The 17933-nt window shown below is 40.7% G+C and overlaps 1 protein-coding gene across 5 annotated transcripts in view; it reads right to left on the minus strand.

Moving 5' to 3' along the window:
- Positions 1–1000: 1000 nt before the first annotated feature.
- The window catches only part of RNLS (renalase, FAD dependent amine oxidase), an 85968-nt gene continuing 69035 nt past the window's right edge, over positions 1001–17933 (minus strand). For 3 of the 5 annotated variants that reach the window (XM_062580136.1, XM_062580137.1, XM_062580135.1), the window contains 2 exons: positions 6318–6493; positions 1001–1283 (listed from right to left, as the gene is read on the minus strand). In XM_062580136.1, the coding sequence (XP_062436120.1) occupies positions 1131–1283; positions 6318–6493 (329 nt within the window). In that variant the 3' untranslated portion in view covers positions 1001–1130. Of the gene's footprint in view, positions 1284–1841; positions 1967–5138; positions 5228–6317; positions 6494–17933 lie in introns of all 5 variants that reach the window. The other 2 variants (XR_009958945.1, XR_009958944.1) reach the window with 2 other exon arrangements.

Consider the following 17933-nt stretch of genomic DNA (forward strand, 5'->3'; position numbering starts at 1 on the left):
CCAAGACAGGTACCATGTTTCACTGCTACATCATTTTAACTTCTATCATGACGCTCTTGACATGAGCTCTTGGAGCATATTTTGCACTCAAAGCCTGTCTTACTTGATTAGCAGGAAATGGAGCATGGAAGAAATAAAGAGAAGGAAAAATTACCTACAGCACATTACAGAGCACTTTCATCATGCAAACAGCTGGACACCATCAGCAATCTGCAACCAACGTTCCAGGAAACTATAGGCTAAAATAGCTGGGTGGCAGAGAACTGCTAACCCTCACCTAAATGTTGCCCATGCATGGAGGCACAGCTAGACCTTAAGCAGGCCGTTTAACTTCAGAAACATAGAAAGGTGTGTCCCATGACTGATTCATCATAGTCACAACAATAAACATGACCACTTCTGATCTGCATTGGAAGAAATTACCATGTATATCTATGACAGCGCTGGGATCAATTACGTGTGCTTCTTCCGTCACTTCCAGGATTTCAAATAATCAGTGAAAGATTAGCTTTCTATAGCTTCAAGGGCTTTTGTGCTGCCTCAAGTCAAGCTGTTCTCCTTGACATCATTTTCATAGTCTGTAAAAGCACTGGCAGATCCAGCAAGACTGCTGGAGCTCAGTGGTTCAGACAATCAAGGCACAGATGCAAGCGCCAAATGCTGGACCTAACCATTAGTATTTCTCATGCGGACTTAGACTTCCTTGCTGAAACTACTAGAATCAGAATTCCTGCTGATGTTAGTAAGAGCTTTGAGCAAAGACCAAGGACTGAGCATTTACTGGTTCAAATGTAAACATTTGAAGAGGTAGCGAGGAAGCAAATAGTGTTTTTTTAAGAAGCATCCAATATCCCCAGAGCTTGTAACACTTGCTGAAGTTAGAGAGTGCCATGGGTAAGAAGAAAGCTTACAAAAAAGGTTCCTTTCTAACAAAGTAACCACTCAAATGACAAATCATGGAAAATTCAGTTCAATTCCATCCCAGTAATTGTTGCAACACTTAAACAGATCTTCCTTTATTTATTTTTGCAAAATAGATGCCAGTGATGTTAACACTGAACTAGAATGCAATCTAACATAGTAAAATTCATCATAAATCTAGACTATGTATAGCAGATGACTTTAAATTGCTATAAATGAGACTTTATAGCCTCCACAAGGCTCACAGCAGAATCTATACAGCCATCAAAATTGGAATGAGTAAATCCATCACCCCCACAAATTAGGAGAGGTTGAGTATGAAGAATCATCTGTCCTGGACAATTGGGTACAGCCTTTGTAACCTGAAAAAGAAAAACATACAGGAAAAAGAAAAAAGTAAGTATTTATTGAATTCCATGCCAGAAAAAGCTGTATCACTGACAAACATGGCTTCATATGAAGCACCCTCTAACCCAAATCTTAGGTTCTAGCATTAATGATCAAAGTACCACAGTCAATTACTTATCCTCCAAGTTTAAGTAACTAGAATGAAGCTTTTCTGTATCTGGAAACTTAAAAACTTTGTAGGCCACCCAGGTCTTACTCCCTGTCAGTTTCTGTACAAATGAACATAGTCCATGGAAAGGTGAGGCTTACAGACCTCTAGGCCAGAGGTTTGAAGATACATGATCTCTGACTGACAAAGGTGGGCTTGCATAAACTTCAGATATTTAACTGTTAAATGAGATGCAGGATTGCATCAAGAGGGTAATGAAGAAAAAAGCCTCTAATGCAGTCAACACTTCCGGCTTCCAAAGATATTTGCAACAGCAGAAACACTGACTTGTGTTGCCCAGAAATACTGGGCAATATCACAGAAATTTTGCGCGCTCTGCAGATAGGTGTTCAGTTTCCATTACCTATAGTCTACAGTGAATAGCCTCGCCTCTCGAGTACCATGTCCTAAGTACACAAATGCTTTTTCTCTCACTCTTCCAGGTCTGAGGTCCTCCCCGGCAGGTGCAGTTCATATCTGCTGATGCAACTCAAGAGACATTGAATGAAAATGATTTCTTTGGTTTCACATTCCCCTCTCCATGAAATGTGCCAAAAAATTAGGAATTTCAAGTGATGAACTCCGTGAAATGGGACATGAAAATATATTAAATATCAACAAAGCTATTGCAGCAAAGGAATAATAGCACCTCTTTCAGTCTTCAATGGTTACCTCAGACTTACTAAGCCATTCATTCCACTCTTGATCAAGATCTTGACCCAGAAACCTCATGACCTGAATTGTTGGTAGCACACACACAATCAATACTCTAAGTAAACAGAAATTCTGAGGCATTCAGCTACCCTATTTTCATAGGTGTTGGCTTTATCCGCTTTCTCTCAAGCTGAACTAAGTAAGGCCTTGTAGATCTTCATCATCTGAGACTAAAGCTGTGGGAAACTGTGTAAACATTTATAAAACACTTCAATAAATGATAGAACTGTAGAAGAAAGAAAAAGATACTTAATCCAAACAAACCAAGTCTTCTGTCTCCGAACTCAAAAAAGTGGGCAGAGGAACCCTGCACCAGCACTACTGTGCTGGAAATCAGGCCAAGGGATGGATCATAAGCAGCTGGGCTAATTCTTGTGGTTCTATAAGAGTCACCACTGCAACAGAGAAAAGTCATTGGATTTTCAATTTAATCCTGGGTGCTCTCTTTTATTTATTTATGATCACTGTGACGCCATGACTTCTGTGTATGGACACATTAGGGTCAGCAGGTCAGCACTACTGAATCCTAGAGGACCCAACAGAGCCTTGTATGTTCTGGCTCTGTATCCCCTTTTCTCCCGTACTCACCCTCTGTTGGCTTTTCTGAGAGCTAATGGATAGGATGGCACCAACAGAAGAAGGAAAGAGAAACTGTCATTTCCGATAGAGCCTGCAACATGATCAGTTTGATCAGGTGAATGGGGAAGTGAGGCAGACTTCAAGGGAATAACTGTCATGATGACTTGCCCTTGCTCCTCACTGCTGTGTAATGCACACTCTTGATACAGTCCATCCTGTCTCCAGCTCTACCACTCTGGCCTCCTTTTCTATCTGAATAGCAGAATAGTCTTTTAGACACTGCTAAAGATACAATCGACACTTTCTTTCTGTAAATAGCATGCAGACAAGGTCTGATTAAGGCTCCTTTGATAAATATTTGATTTCAATCTCAAAATATGCATGGTATTCATTTTAAAAATAATTTTCTTGGCTGCTGCCATGCCATTACTTGGCATTTTCAAGTACAGATCAGCTGCAAAACATCTACATTTATGTTACTGGCTATATTTTATGTTACCAGAATGTTAGCTTCTTCTTTAAAAGAGGCAATCATCTGAAATAAATTTGTAGCAAGTTGTAATACATTCTCTATCATTTACTGAATGGAACAGCCTAGTGATTTACTGTAAAACCTGCCAGAGATCTTGTTTCTCTGACTCATTTTAGGTCAGCAGTTAATTTCTTCCTAAATTTTTCTAATAGATCAAGGTCACTAGGCATAAAAAATGAAGAAAGGTTAAGCAGAATAAGGCAACAATGTCCTTCATTCTTGAGTACCTTATGCTTATTCTATGTTCTCTTTACAAGAGTTTCTGATTTGTCATACTGATCACAATAGCAATACATTCACATCTGAGCCTACATTGCCCTACCTGCGTGGCGCTACTGTGTGTATAATACAGTAAAGGTCTTCACTCTACATACGGTGACTGGTAAAAGGCATTATCCTGTTCCTCCTACCTGTTCTTTTAAAGCTGTGATCCAAAATAAAGTCCAAATTACCTTCAGCCATATGGCACAGCTTGTTGGATCTCCATCCCTGGAAGATTTCAGGACTCAGCTAGACAAAGGCATCACTTGAGCTCATCTAGTGTTGGCAATAGCTCTGCTTTGAGCAAGCGGTTGGTCTAGAGAGCTGAAGAAGTCCCTTTCCATCAATATTTCTATGATTCTGTGTTTTCCCAATCTCTCTTCCCCATATATAAATTGACTGTCAGACATGATAGGTTGGGAAGCTGCTACCTCTGAATGCTAATAGTGTCTGATCATAATTAAAGCAGAGGATACAGAACTGCAGCTGTGCTGCTAAGTAGTGTCAGTAGAAGTTTGGAAGTCCTAATCCCTCATCCGCCATAGATAATTGTAATGTCTGCATTTTAATCCCAGGATTGTGTTTGGCCATATGAAGGACATTGCAGCCGGATTTAATTAACAAGCAGGATAAATCCTGTCTAAAGGAGTCAGGGGAAAGATGCATCCATCTTATCAGTTCCCTTTGCTTCTGTGGCAACAGCTTATTGTAATTGAAAGTAAAGATGGCTTTAAGGGAAAGAGGGAGCTCTGTCCCAGATAATAATTTAGCTAGTGATTATTTTATAGGATGCCCACCTGGCAAAAGAGATTGCTTTATCGAGATAACTGATCTGACCTACACCAGTTTTCTTGCAGCCTAAGACGTATCCACATTCATTCACTGAGTTAAAGACTGGTGATAATTTTGCCTGGGACACAGCCATAAAACACAAGCAGCTGCTGAAATCAGTTATTTTATTTAGCAGCAGCATGGTAGACAGCAGGCAACACAGAGAAGGGCTGTCCACTGAATGACAGGCGAAGGAAGTGGTAAGAGCTGTAAATTGTACAGTGGTTTCGTGTTCGAGAAAATAACAGAGTAGTAGTATTATGCATGAATGTAATTTTTCAATAGGGGAAAGAGGATAGATCTATAATGATCTAGAGAGATTACAAATTTTAAACAGTTATAGAAAATAAAATTCATTCCTATAGTCCCTGTTCCAACTATCTTTAAAAGATATAGACTATTGTAAGTCTACAATAAATCTTTTCTGGCCATCAAGAAAAATTGATTTTGCTAGAATTAAAAAAACGTAACTGTTTGGTAGACTGCAGTTGAGACTTTTTTATTCAGTAGTAAAAAATTAACTTCCTTTCTTGTCTTTTCCTTTATCCATGTTTTCATGGTGAAATAAACCAGAATAGGCCATGCTTACATGTCACTTTTATCACTACGCTAAAATTAAGATATTTCATGGAAAGGACATATTAATGCTAGTAGCAATAAACAAAATAGCCGAATTTTATGACAGAGCTATGTAGTAGCAGCAGCATCAAGGGTGCATTAATTTTGTTAAAAAATATTTCTCACTTTGTTTTGGGAGCTGGTTAACCAAGTGTCTTCCTTTTGGGGACTGATCAAATTCTTCTGCTCTGTATAGCTTGCACCTCTCATGACCACTTGCAGTTTGAAGCAGAAAGGTAACAGACAATACAGAATAGAAGTCAGTATCATAAAAGGAAGAATTAATAGTGACAATTCTATACAGAGATATTATTACCGACAAAAAACACCAGAACTGATAGAGAGGAACATATAAAACATACCACCATTTTATTTTTTGAGGTATCTAAAACATACGTCAAGATCATTTTTATATGACAACCAATTACAAATACTATGCACTGGAAAGTGATTTTCAAGCTACCAATATCTAATTCATGCTAAAATAAACTTTGTGCTAACAAGGCCAAGTTCTTAAATTGGATGCAGATCAGCAGTATGAGCAAACTTTACAACCAGCCATCCACAATAACTTTTCCAGACTTCAGAAAAGGAAAAATTTTAAGGGGACTGCTTTAAGTAAATATTTTGCATCAGCTTCCACATTCAATTTCACCAATGTAATTCAGCTTAAGAGGCTTTGGGTAAATATGTAGCTATACTCCAGTACTTTAGGAAATTGCCAACAATTTCCTTAGATTTTTAGGAGAAGTCTGTAAAATATACACATTTTGCTATTATTACCCTTAGGTAGTTTACTTTAAAATATTTTTCACGTAACATACTGTTAAATTGAACTTGGCCAAATCAAATAATAACAATTAGTACATCTGAACACAAGCACTCTGCTACTCTGTGGTAGGGTGGGAATTTTGCTAATAATATCACATACTTTCGGATGCAGAAGAGACAGATTGAGTCATATTTTTAAATACCAAAAAACATCCCACTGAAGTATGTGGGATTTACTTCCTTCCTGTACACTGCTGCTGTTCCTACTTATAAGGGCACTGCATAACTTACCACTGAGCAAGGACCACTATATAAAAAGATTACTAGAAATGACCTTGCTGCAGCTGGCCAGGTTTGGATGCTGCTCATGGCTACATGGAGGAATATGTTACAGATACTGAACAACTATCTCCTTCCCTCTTTTTCTCTGAGGATGAAACCACTGGGTTGTCCTGTTTCTTGTTAGAGACTAAATCTGTAGCCTGGCATTATCCAGGCAGCATCTCTCAGCTAACTGATCCTATTATGGATTACCTGAGAGTATCTCCATTTCTGACATTTGATGCTGGTTGGTTTAGGCAGAGATGGCACAATGCTTTCCAGGTGATTGAGAATTAACTGCTGTACCTCGTCAGGCTCTGATTCCAGGTGATCATGTCCAAATGTCACACTTGTGTGAACTACAACTGATGGTCCAATTTCAGGAGACTCTAAAATAAAAAAAAATGTCTTCAAATGATTGTTCATTAATATTTGCCTTCCCTGGATGCTGACGTTTGTGCCTCTTTAGACTATAAGTCAATAAGAAGAAAAGTGTAGATATCTGTAGCACTGCTGTTCTTCCAGGTGGAAATGACACAAATAACAACAACACAAGCTGTTTAGGAGAAGCACAGTGGAGAAATACAGGCTTTTTGCAAATTTTGTGATGGATTTCCTATTGCAATAACCCTATATTCACATGTCTCCTACAGAACCCTCAAGGCCTTCTCATATCCCATAACTTGCAGCTGACAAAAGCAGTATAGGTTGTGAATATACTGATTGACTGCCTGTACGTGCAGACTAGTCAGCAGGCAATAAAGAGCACATGCATGTTGAGCTCACCCCATACTCTTCCTGTCAGACCCAGTTTCCACAAAATTAGTAGCAATCACATCTCTTTGGAAGCAAACTCCTCCTTTCCTCAACAGGGTCCACATAGGTAAGAAGGTTTAAAAGGCAGAGTGGCAATGAAGAGACAGAGGGACAGGAGGACAGACAGATGTCCTGACAGGGAGTATGACTGCCAGCCCTTAGGAACACAATGACTGGCATATGCAGCAAGTTCTGCTCGTTCACAATGCTGGTAAGAGCTGAGCAGTGAAAAGCCATTTGGTTTTGTGGGGGATTTTGTTATTTCATACTCAGGGTTGCTCTGAGTTGGAAAATCCCCCTTTTCCCCTCAGATATTTGCACAGTCTCTACAAGAAGGAGGACAGGTCTGGGTTCCAAAGAGCCTATCCCAGAAACCCCAGATCACTGCCTCTAACGCAGCTCAACCAGGCGGCTGCCAGGGATTTGGGAGAAGGAGCTCGCAGGGAAGCTGGCCGATCCCTAGCACAAACCTGCTTGGCAAATGAAGTGCTACTGGACTCCTGCCCACATTCCACCCAAATGTCACTGTAACTCCACCATCTCTGCACAACATTGGGATTTTGGCAAACTGGCAAAACAGAACAACAGAAACAAATAAAACTGTTTTGTAGTCCTTTTTTTTTTTCTGGCCAGGTCTACATATAAAAATAATTAGTGCCCCTATAATCACAGGGAAGTCAGAGAGGCACAGACATAATTGCCAAACCACAAGATCTTGCCTGGATTGCACTTGTGGATTTAAGGCTTTCCAAAGGCTACGAATGCATTCAGGAGACTTGTTATCTCTGGGAACAGTAAATGAGAACCTTTTTGTGAGTTGGGCTGAAACTCACCCAGCCATGAATTAAGTTTAAGGTATTGAATGAGGCATATTTTCTTTATTTCCTTATTTTTAAACCTGGTTTAAAATTACTGGAAAAGCAGCACTGTTCTGTTCTAAAAACACAATGGTGTGGCACAGCATCTTAGCACACAGATGAGAAAATGTGTGTGGTGTTAGCAGATCCTCCAAATGCTGCTGCTTCAGTGCCCTCTTTTTTGCTTCCCTTCCCATGAGCCAGCAGCAGTCACACAACTCATTTTTCACTGGGAGACTTCAAATTTGCCTACGATTAAGCGCTGCTATGGAGCCAACGTATAAACAACTCAAAATCAGTTGGTACAGTCCTGTTTCTTGTGCGTGACCCCACTAATGTTCACGAGGGCAGATCCTGGCAAAATGCAAAGACAGCAGATTTACGGTTGCTTGTGGGGATTGATCACAAAGGGCTATGAGCTCTTGTTACAGTTATAGACATTTGAAGTCCTTCTGAACACAGCAGCAAATGCCAAATATAAAATAAACAAATAGCATTCACAGAGACCACAAGTCTGACACACACAAGCCATCACACCAATGATGACAAAACTCTGAAAGCGTGAGTAAACCACCGCCTCTTTCTGAACTGCAGGAGTGCAGGTATCATGGCTGTGCAAACTCAGCTGACCTGCTGCTGGGGTTTAGGGGAACTACAGCATTGCAGCTGATTTGCTTAACTACCTATATAAGAATACAATTTATATTCATCCTCCCCTGTGCATTTAAAACACATGTTGAAAGCCTTACAGTTGTGATTTCCTCCCCACCTCTTTCACTTTCTTACAACATACCACTCTCATTCCTAGATACAGTGCTCCCTCCTTATGCTGTTGTTATGTGCTCTCCTCTGGCTCCATTTCTTCCTTCTGCCTTTCCTTCCCAGGCTTAGTCTGCAGCAGCTCACGGGAGTGGGGATCAGGGGACAACTGCAGTTAGCAAGTGAGGACAGTGATGTTGAAAGGTCATTAGGAAATGAGAGAAAGGGAAATGACTGGCTGTGGCTAGATGCTCTGGCTGCACAGAGGAAAGTTGCTGTGGGACTGATTAGCACCCAGAGACCAAGATGTTACACTGGGTGCAAATAGCACCATCATGAGCTGCATGTGCTGCAGTGCCCAGCGGGAAGCATGGAACTCTTCTGCCACTCAACACAATCAAGGTGTTCACAGAAAGTTTCTCATACATATTCATCATAGATGTTTGTAGATTTAGGGACATGGAAGAAACAATCTTTCATGAACAACAGTGAAGCAAATGAAATACAGAGTTGTCGCGTTATCTCAGGCACCCTTAGCGGAACAATTTCTGTAATGCAGAAATATGAGAGACCTGAACATGAGATGACCACAAGATAAAAATTATCATTGCAGTAAAGGACAAAAAAAAGAAGAGTGTTACTTTACCGTGACAATCATGTGCTCACACCATAATTTTGATTGGTCACGTATTTGCCACCCAACAGCATTTACATGCTTGAAATGCTAGAATAAAACCAATACTTCACTTTTATGGAGAGAAGGGAAGCAGAAGCAAAGGTAGGTTAGCTTGATAATTCAGTACTTCTTCTTGCACTGTGTAAGCAGGTTCAACTTTAGTTTTCCAGCTCTAGCAACTTGCAGGAAATGAATGTATGTTTGTCTACAAACAAATTTTGGGGAATATTAACCTTTTATGTAAATTGTGTCATGGGGCAAAATACGTACAAGTGAACACAAGTCAGAACAGAATTTGCCCCTTAAAAATAAACTAAGTTGCAGTACAAGAAGATGAACTGAAGGCATTTCACATATTGTAACCCCAGCTGACTTGGAAACAGTTCAGCTTCATGTTGGTTGTCACCCTTCAGCCTTTGTCTTTCTTACTACGGTCCCTTTATCTTCCCTTTCTGTGTATCATCTCCTTTACAAGTCCCAATGGCATACAGACAATCTCCAGCACTGTGGACAGAGGAGGAATGTGACAGTAGCCATGGCTACAGCTGGATGGAGCAGTGTGGCTTCCCTCAGTACGAGAAACTCTTTAACATTTAAGAAAACTGTGTAGATGAAGCCAGACTCTTCTCAGAGTGAAGGATAAGAGGCAATGGGCACAAGCTGCAACCCAGGGAATCCCTTCCCCATGCAAGTAGTGCATCCCTGGGACAGAGCACAAGCAATGAGAGATCTCCATCCTTGAGGATTGCCCAGACTTGCATAGACACAACCCTGAGGAATCTGCTGTAGCTGTGATGCTGGCCCTGCTCTGAGCTGGGGTCGGACTGGAGACTCCTAGGGTGCCTCCAGCCTGAATTATTCTACAATTGTATAGTTATAGTCTCTATTGGAACAAAATTAAGATCTTTTAAATCTCTCCAGCAATGAAATAAAACAAAAATAAAACAAAGGCATGAGGACCAGGACAGCCAATAACCAGGGGTCACAAAATTTGCCTAGAATTTGGGATTTTCAGGTTCATTAATTTCCCTGTGCCAAGTCACTATGAGGATCCAGCACATGCTTGTGTGGGTCTTTCCTGTTGTGGATGTTCAACTTTGAAAGAGCAGGATGCATTTGCTGGAGCAAGGACATGACCTGGGTTCTGCTGTATTTCAGCTGAGTGCCTGAACTCGCCAGGCCAGTAGCTGAATTAAATGATTCCCTCTTGTTCCATTAACTATAAATTCCCTCCTTTGGAAATGGAAAACCTTTTTTGACAAAACGATTGTTTGAACTAGCACATTCCTAGAAAAATATTTTAGTTCCAACAAATGAACTTTTTCTGACCAAAAAATCAAAAAACCCCAAGAACTAGCTGAATCTTTTCTGAACAGTTCTGGCCATTACGTTACAAGCTTGATAGAAATCTTTCCCTCTATTGCATTGGTGAAGAAGTACAGGACTCCTCCAGCTGGACAACTCCATGAGAAGATGAATTTCAAATTCCAAAAGGCAATTAAATCTTTTTTCTCTGATAAGTTTTCTGTCCTAGACTGATCACTTCAGAGGCTCAACAGGAACAAATCTTCGCACTTGCAACAGGGATGAAAGTGATGGCTTTAATTTCAGTTGCAAGGATTCTTTCACTCGTCTCTTTCCTTGTTGGGCCAGTTCAGCCAACTCTTACTGTCAGGAACTGGGAAAATGTGGCAAAAAGGGTGGGGACATATTTCCTGACTGTGATCAGGAATGCATGGATAGTCAATGGCTGTCATGGTGCTGCCTTTTTTGAAAGTTCTTGTCTTCCCTCTGAGGCATTTCTAAGAATAAAAGATCACTTACTTAACTCCCTCAGAGGGGCTGGCAAGCTCTGTTTTCTAGCAGTATTAAGAGCTCTTTCCCTGGGGTATTTCCTAAAGGGTCCAGAAGCTTTGAATTTCTTCCTACTACTGTTTGAAGTGCTGATGTTGCTCTCTGATGCCACCTGTATCTTGGGCCTGAAAGTAAGCCTCACCGGGGATGACAGGTCCAAGGTGTCCACCTGACATGTATTCGAGATGGGAGCAAGGACTACCCTTGTCTAGAAGCAGGGATTCAGCCAAAGAAGGCACCTTCTTCCCTGAGCTCTGATGAACAGGACACCTTGGACTGGGTCTGGGTCTCAAACAGACAGGGTTAGATTCACCATGTTAGGATTCCTCTCTACTAACCCCAAGCCTGATTTCATATGCCAGACATACTTGTTTTCAGTGCTAGAAAAACACTAGGAACACTATTCAGTCTCTGGTTCCCATTTCAGTGGGGAAAAAACAGTATTTCAAGTCTGACTTCTCTATGTGGAGATGGTCATGGATAGAAGGCTGAGTAGCGAAGCCCCTTAGGTACCTTGGGATTTACTATAGTGTACATGGCTTTTTGGCAATTTCTTGCACGTTTACTTGGTAAAAAGGCTCATTAAAAGATGTCTAAGCACTTTAATAAAATAAATATTCATTGCTTGCTGTGACTTGTTATAGCCAATGATTCTTGGACAGGGTCTGCTTCTTTCAAACCTCTCATCTCTTCCATAGCATGTACAAAACAAGTTTCAGGAAAACAGGCAGTTCGTTGAGTTTTTAATTCCTCCTTCAAACTACTCATAGCTTGGAGAGTTTCCAGAGGCCACTGAGTCACAGTCTTCCAGTACTGAAATATGTGGACTGCAAGGATCAAGTTTAGCCTCAAGCCCTTTTCTTTCTTCTACAAAAATACTAACAGAAGAGTTTAAAATAGTTTTTCCCCTGAAAGCAAAGGGGGAATCTAAGCCTTGATACCTTACAGCTTTTGCACTGGGTATGAATGACTGTTCTGTTGTCACAGGAGTAAAACTGGCTTTTTCTTCCCAATGTGTTTGTATCAGGCAGCAACAGCTCATTTAAAAAACAGGGCTACTGGCAGGGTTTCTTGTGAGATTTTAATTTTCTTTATTTGTGGCAAGTCTAAGGCTGTGCTAACAGATAACAATGTAGCAGGCCAGGGAACTCTCTGCAATCTGAGGGGTAATGATGTGAAGGCAAATGGAAGCAACATAAAAACTTCCATCTGCTCCCAGTTCTCCTCCTCCCTCTCATCCCAGCTGCATGGCAATTAATCTGATCAGTTGATGTGGTGGAAGGCATAGGATGCTGGGTAGATCAGAGCCAGAATGAGACTGCAGAGTTGGTTGTAGCTTATACCTACTTAATTAGTGAGCAGCCACTCTGCCAATGCTGGCAGAGTTCTTAGCATCTGCAGTTGCTGAGGGATCCTAAGAGCACCAAGCTTGTGCCTGGCTGTCTTTTATCCTTCCAGTGCATGCTATGCCACCACAGTAGCAAAGTCAGCTGAATGGAATGTGTGCCTACCCCTCATCTGCTCCAGTCTGGCTCTGTTAACTAATACTAGGAGGAAAGTAGATTTTTGCAGAGATTCTGGTAAGACAGCCATCAGGAAGGGAATTGTAGGACCTAACAGCTTGCTGGTAACGTCTCATGTGGCTGTGCCTGTTTGGTGGGCTCAATTTGCACCATAAATCCAGAGTCTCCTGTCCCCTATGGGTTATGGAAGATGGAATTCTAAAACTACCAGTTTCTTTTGCTTTAGTGCTAGTTTTCTTTGTTTTAGTGTTAATTTCTTTTGCTTTATTGTATTGCACAAGACTGACACAGACAAATAATGGATGTAAATGGAAGAACATGAAGTTAAATACATTCTGTCCAAGATTCATTTTACTTCCATGTAAACAGAAAAGAACTGTGTGATCTTTAGAATACTACCTCATCCAGCCAAATGTCCAGTCTCCAGCAGTAAAGCTGGAGAATGGTAAGCAGCAGTAATTGCTTACCCAGCCCAGCAGTAGCTGATGGGGTTGTACACAGCCTGTGGATTCCGGAGCTGCTGGTTGGTAGTCACGGGAAAGAGGGCAGTATCAAGCTCTGGTGTAGAACCCAGATTTAACAAGGTCACCATTCTGGCAATGTCTTGGCCACCACCAAGTCTTGGCTACCACTGGTATCAACCTGAAGTGGTTCTGAATAGCTTGCAGGGCTGAGGAGAGCAGTGGAGATGATGAACAATTCTTAGATTTTGGCTCGCGGTAAAAATATAAAGACCTACCAATCCCCTACAGTTAAGTCTTGTCCACAAATACCTTATGGGAGACCCTGAAGTGCTTGTAAAAAAAGTCCAGCTGCACTATCAGTCTGATTAGGAGTGTGTATCCCTCTGAGCAAGTCCGAAACCACATCCATGGAAAATGAAAAGGAAGAAATTGAAAATAAAAGAGATTAAAAAAAAGTAAGAGGAGAATTGAAAAGTGAGGATTTAACTCCATCTTCCATCTACTAAAGAGAGAGTTTTAAATAGCACAGACCCAGATTGTTCTTAGAAATGCACAGAAAAAAGGACAAGAGTCAATGTGCACAATAACAACAAGATAAATCTCAACTGGACATAAGGAAACAATCCTTCCTCATGAGCATGGCACACCCCTGGGTCAGTGCCCAGAGTGGTGAAGGAAATTCCAGACTCAGGGATTGCCCAGGCTTGCCTGGACACAAACCTAAGCAACACGTTGCGACTGTGACATTCAGCCTGCTGCAAGTTGGGATCTCCAGGGGTGCCACCAACCTGAGCCTGGCTGTGATTGTATGAGTCACTGAAGAGACAAGGAAGACCTCAACACTTAGCAGTGTGAGTACAAATTATTACAGGTAGACGACACATCAGACTTCTGGAAGGAGTATTAAGGAGAGAAAGTCTGAAAGAAATTGGAAGGTCACCATACAGAACATTTTAGCCAGTTACAACAATGAGTTAATTAAGGACTAGCAAAGTCTCCCCATACTGAAATCCCTGGGGGAACTGGAGGTTCCCTCACAATTGATGACGATCCCCCACAACAGGATGACAGCTGGATGAGGGGATGTGTTTGATTTTTGAGCAGGAAAGGAAGGCTATCAGCTTCTGAACATTTAAAGACTGTCTTGACAGTCATCATTAATTCACAGCTGGAGAAATTATACATGGTATGTAGAGAAAAAGAAGGGAAGACTGCTGACGGAAAGAATTTATACAGGATTAAGCTTGCTAAGAGGCTCTTCCAGAAAAAGAATGAGACTTATAAAAGATGCTTCAGAGACGAGCAAAGCAGAAGGATGAGTCCAGTATCACCCCTCATACATATACACACACAGCATTGTAAACCAATGGTTTGTAGCTCAAGAACATCTGAAGTCAGAAAGATCTCTTCTGTATTTGAGTAACATATTTAATGCAGAATAATCTCAAAGATGGAATAACGTGGTATCTTGGCTGAAGCTTCTCAGCAAAGCTGCTCGTGTGAAAAGCTTAGTTGTTACTATTACAACAGTACAAAAAGACTTGCAGGACTATCTCCCCATTCACTGTGTTCTGCAGAATGGTGACAAAATGAACTGTCTGTGGTGCCAAGTCCACTCACAGAGACATTGTTTTCCCCTAGGAAACTCTTATATGATATTGAGGATGTAAAGTCATCTCCTGTGGTGGCCATGCCCTCCTTACCATCAGTCTCAGGGAAGGAAGGGCACAGACAGGTCAGAATTTTTCTGGGGGAAAAAAAATAATAATCACCTCAGTAAAACAAAACCACAGAAACTCTCAGAGAAAGACTATCTATCCACAAGTATTTTCTCTCTTGCAAAATGCAAAGGCTACTTCTCTCTGGTAATTTTGGGCCAGGTTGAGGGTGTAATATCCCTAAATTCAAAAGAAAAGATTTTAGAGATTTAAATGGGCAGCTAGCTGTGATCCCTGGCCTTCTCAGACGACTGAAACTGCATGTTTCTTTAGTAGAGAGAACAACATCAGAGCCTGTAAATTGTAGGATTCATCTGGCAAATGGTCAGTATCTGTATCTATTGTGTCCTATGAATATAACATATTAATAAATAACTGTAGAAGGGAAGGAATCAGTGGATAGCACAGATTTCAAGGCTTCAAAAAGAGGATGGATAACAGTACTTCTGTGGCTATTTTAATGGTGGAAGGTAACATGAGAAAGATCCTTTTAACCCTTCTGCACTGCCACTGATGCCAGCAGTGGTGTCTTGGTAAAGAAGGGGAGAAGCAGCTGTAACTTCTAGCGTCTCCAGAAGAAAGCAGAAGCCATTTGGATTCATCCAAACAATAATATTCTCAGATAGAAAATTATGTTTGAAGGCCATCTGGGAGCATATCGTGCAGTTCCTAAGCTAAAAAGCTTTGAACTGAAACGCCCTATACCACAACTGACATAATTGCTCTCACTATGCACAGAGGCGCCAAAGACAGAGTATTCAGAAAGGGCCATTAGCTTCATGCTTAGAAGTGGCTGGGCTGGTTTAGGATTGAAGCACATTTGTGGAGACGTGTGAGGGAGCATGTGCTGTATTCTACATTTCCTGGATATGTCCTATGGCTTACAGGCTCTGCAAAGCCTGTATTCCCACTGACTTGCAGGAGAACAAGATCTACTTTGATAAAGACATAAAAATAAGAGCCAAGACCCACAGATCAGCATGTAGGCTCAGTAGTTGCTTCCACATAAAAACCCACAAAGAGGACTGAAAATTTTGACTGGTTCAGCTGAGCTGACCTTAAAATATTCTGAACAGTGAACACAGACAAAGCGTAAGAAAAGGCCTATTTTAGCCATCGGGGCTTGGTTGGACCCACTTTCCAGTTAATTTATTAGTATGTTAATCACTAGAATATTAATAACTACCAGAACATTGTCTGCCTCAGAATCATAGGTTTTAGATAGGGAGGGACCTCTGAAGGCCTCAGGTCTGACCTCCTGCTCAAAGCAGGGCTAACTTAAAATTGAGATCATATTGCTACTGTTTCAGGGTTCAGTGCTGGAACTCCTCCAGTGTTGGAATGAGTAACATGTTTCTCCTTCCTAAGGCATCTACAGATCTCAAATTACAAACCAGTCTACAGATGAAATCTGTATATTCATGAAAGACACATCTTCCATAAGAGCGTTCTCTTCCTTGAACTGTGTCGAATTTTTTCTCATGTTCTTGCCCAGTGACACAAAACCTGGAGTAAGATACCAATAAAAGAACAAGGTTTAGTTGCTTCCTGACCCTGAGGATTTTTATTCTCAATGGGGAAATGTGTTTTGCAAATCCATTCTGAATCCGGGTAATATGAGGGAAAGGGAAAGGACTTTGTCATTGCCATGTCAAATAAACCATAAAAGCTAGACTGCAAATAAAGTGCACTGAAATATTGTTGGATTGATGCAGACAGCAGTAAAGAAGCTTGACTCTTCCAGACATGCTGTATCCCTGCTCCTTGAAAAGGCTCAGCAGACTGATTCTCCCTGCTGGAAAAGAAGTCAACATACAGACTTAATAAAACTGTATCTAGAATGAAAAAAGAACAGTGCCTTCCTCATGCCTAGAAATGAACAAGAGAGATGGAGATCTGCTTTCAAAACGTTACACTGCTATTTTACAAAAGGATTAGAGAGCTTCCCAAGTTAGACTTAAAAGTTCTTGTGGTTTGTAAGGTCTCTTACTCTCCCTGGAATAAAAAATGTTGTAATTTATCACTGTTTGGTAGTGTCCATATATGGAATAGTACTAAATCTTTTATATTCAGAAATTCAGCATTTCTTCAGCCTTATAGACAGTTTCTGAATAGTTTCATACAATGCAAGAAGAGTAGATGGGAGATTATGAAGAAACTGGCCATATATTGAGAAGAAGACTTAGATAACCTTGTAACTCTTACATCTTTCTAAAAATTCTTATTTTGGTACTGAGAAGATAAAGGAATCTTTGTTTTAAAAATAAAAGGGATACTTAGGAATTACACTGATCCTGAAATCCTGTAAAATGAATCTTTCTTTTAAATTATATAACCTCACAATGCTTAAACAAGAGAAGGCAACTGGTTCCATTTTTATGTCATCTATCTTTAGTTCTCCAGAATGCAAAGAGATGCAAAGACTGCAGTATTACAAAAATGAGGTTTGGAATAATTTATGCTGAAGAATTCCCACTGTCCCTCCAACCAGTTATAAATATTGATGGAGTGTTTAAGGCAGCCAATCACAAAAATATTTAATATTCATATATACCACACAGGGAATTCTACGTACACTTCTTGTAGGTTCTTCTGTTATGTAACAGTCAAGTGCATTACCTCTGCTGATGGAGACAAATTTTATAAACAGCAGCTGAAATCCTCAGCTGATGGAAAAAATTTTGCTTCTCTGAGGCCTTGTAAGGGCTTATCATGCTCCAGATTACCTTGGTAATGGCAGTATCAGAGAAACGGCTTTATTGTTGATTTTTCTACATAAATTGTGAAGAAATCAGATGTCATCTGTAGTCATCAGTAAAGAACTAGTCTGTGTCATTCTGAAGCCAACTAATGGTAGCATTCAAAACTGCAGCAATTTCTGAAACACAGACACAGTCCTGCCCTGCAAAGGCTATCCTATGCAATTTGCGTTGCCCTGAAGTCCTGCTAGGGAAGGCATGAGAAGGAATTTTCTGGATGCCAGTGCCCCATCCCTTTCCTGATACACTCAGCCTTGCATCAATTAGGCTCACTATCTCCTGTCCACTACAGTGACGGCTATTCCATGACAGAAGACTATATTCTTCTGGTAGTATTACCAGAACCCAAACTCAGAAAAGTGCCTGTGGCCACTGGTTATATGAGAAATCCAGATTCAAGTTA

This window comes from Rhea pennata, chromosome 7 (genome assembly GCF_028389875.1).
Source record: "Rhea pennata isolate bPtePen1 chromosome 7, bPtePen1.pri, whole genome shotgun sequence".
Taxonomy (NCBI): domain Eukaryota; kingdom Metazoa; phylum Chordata; class Aves; order Rheiformes; family Rheidae; genus Rhea; species Rhea pennata.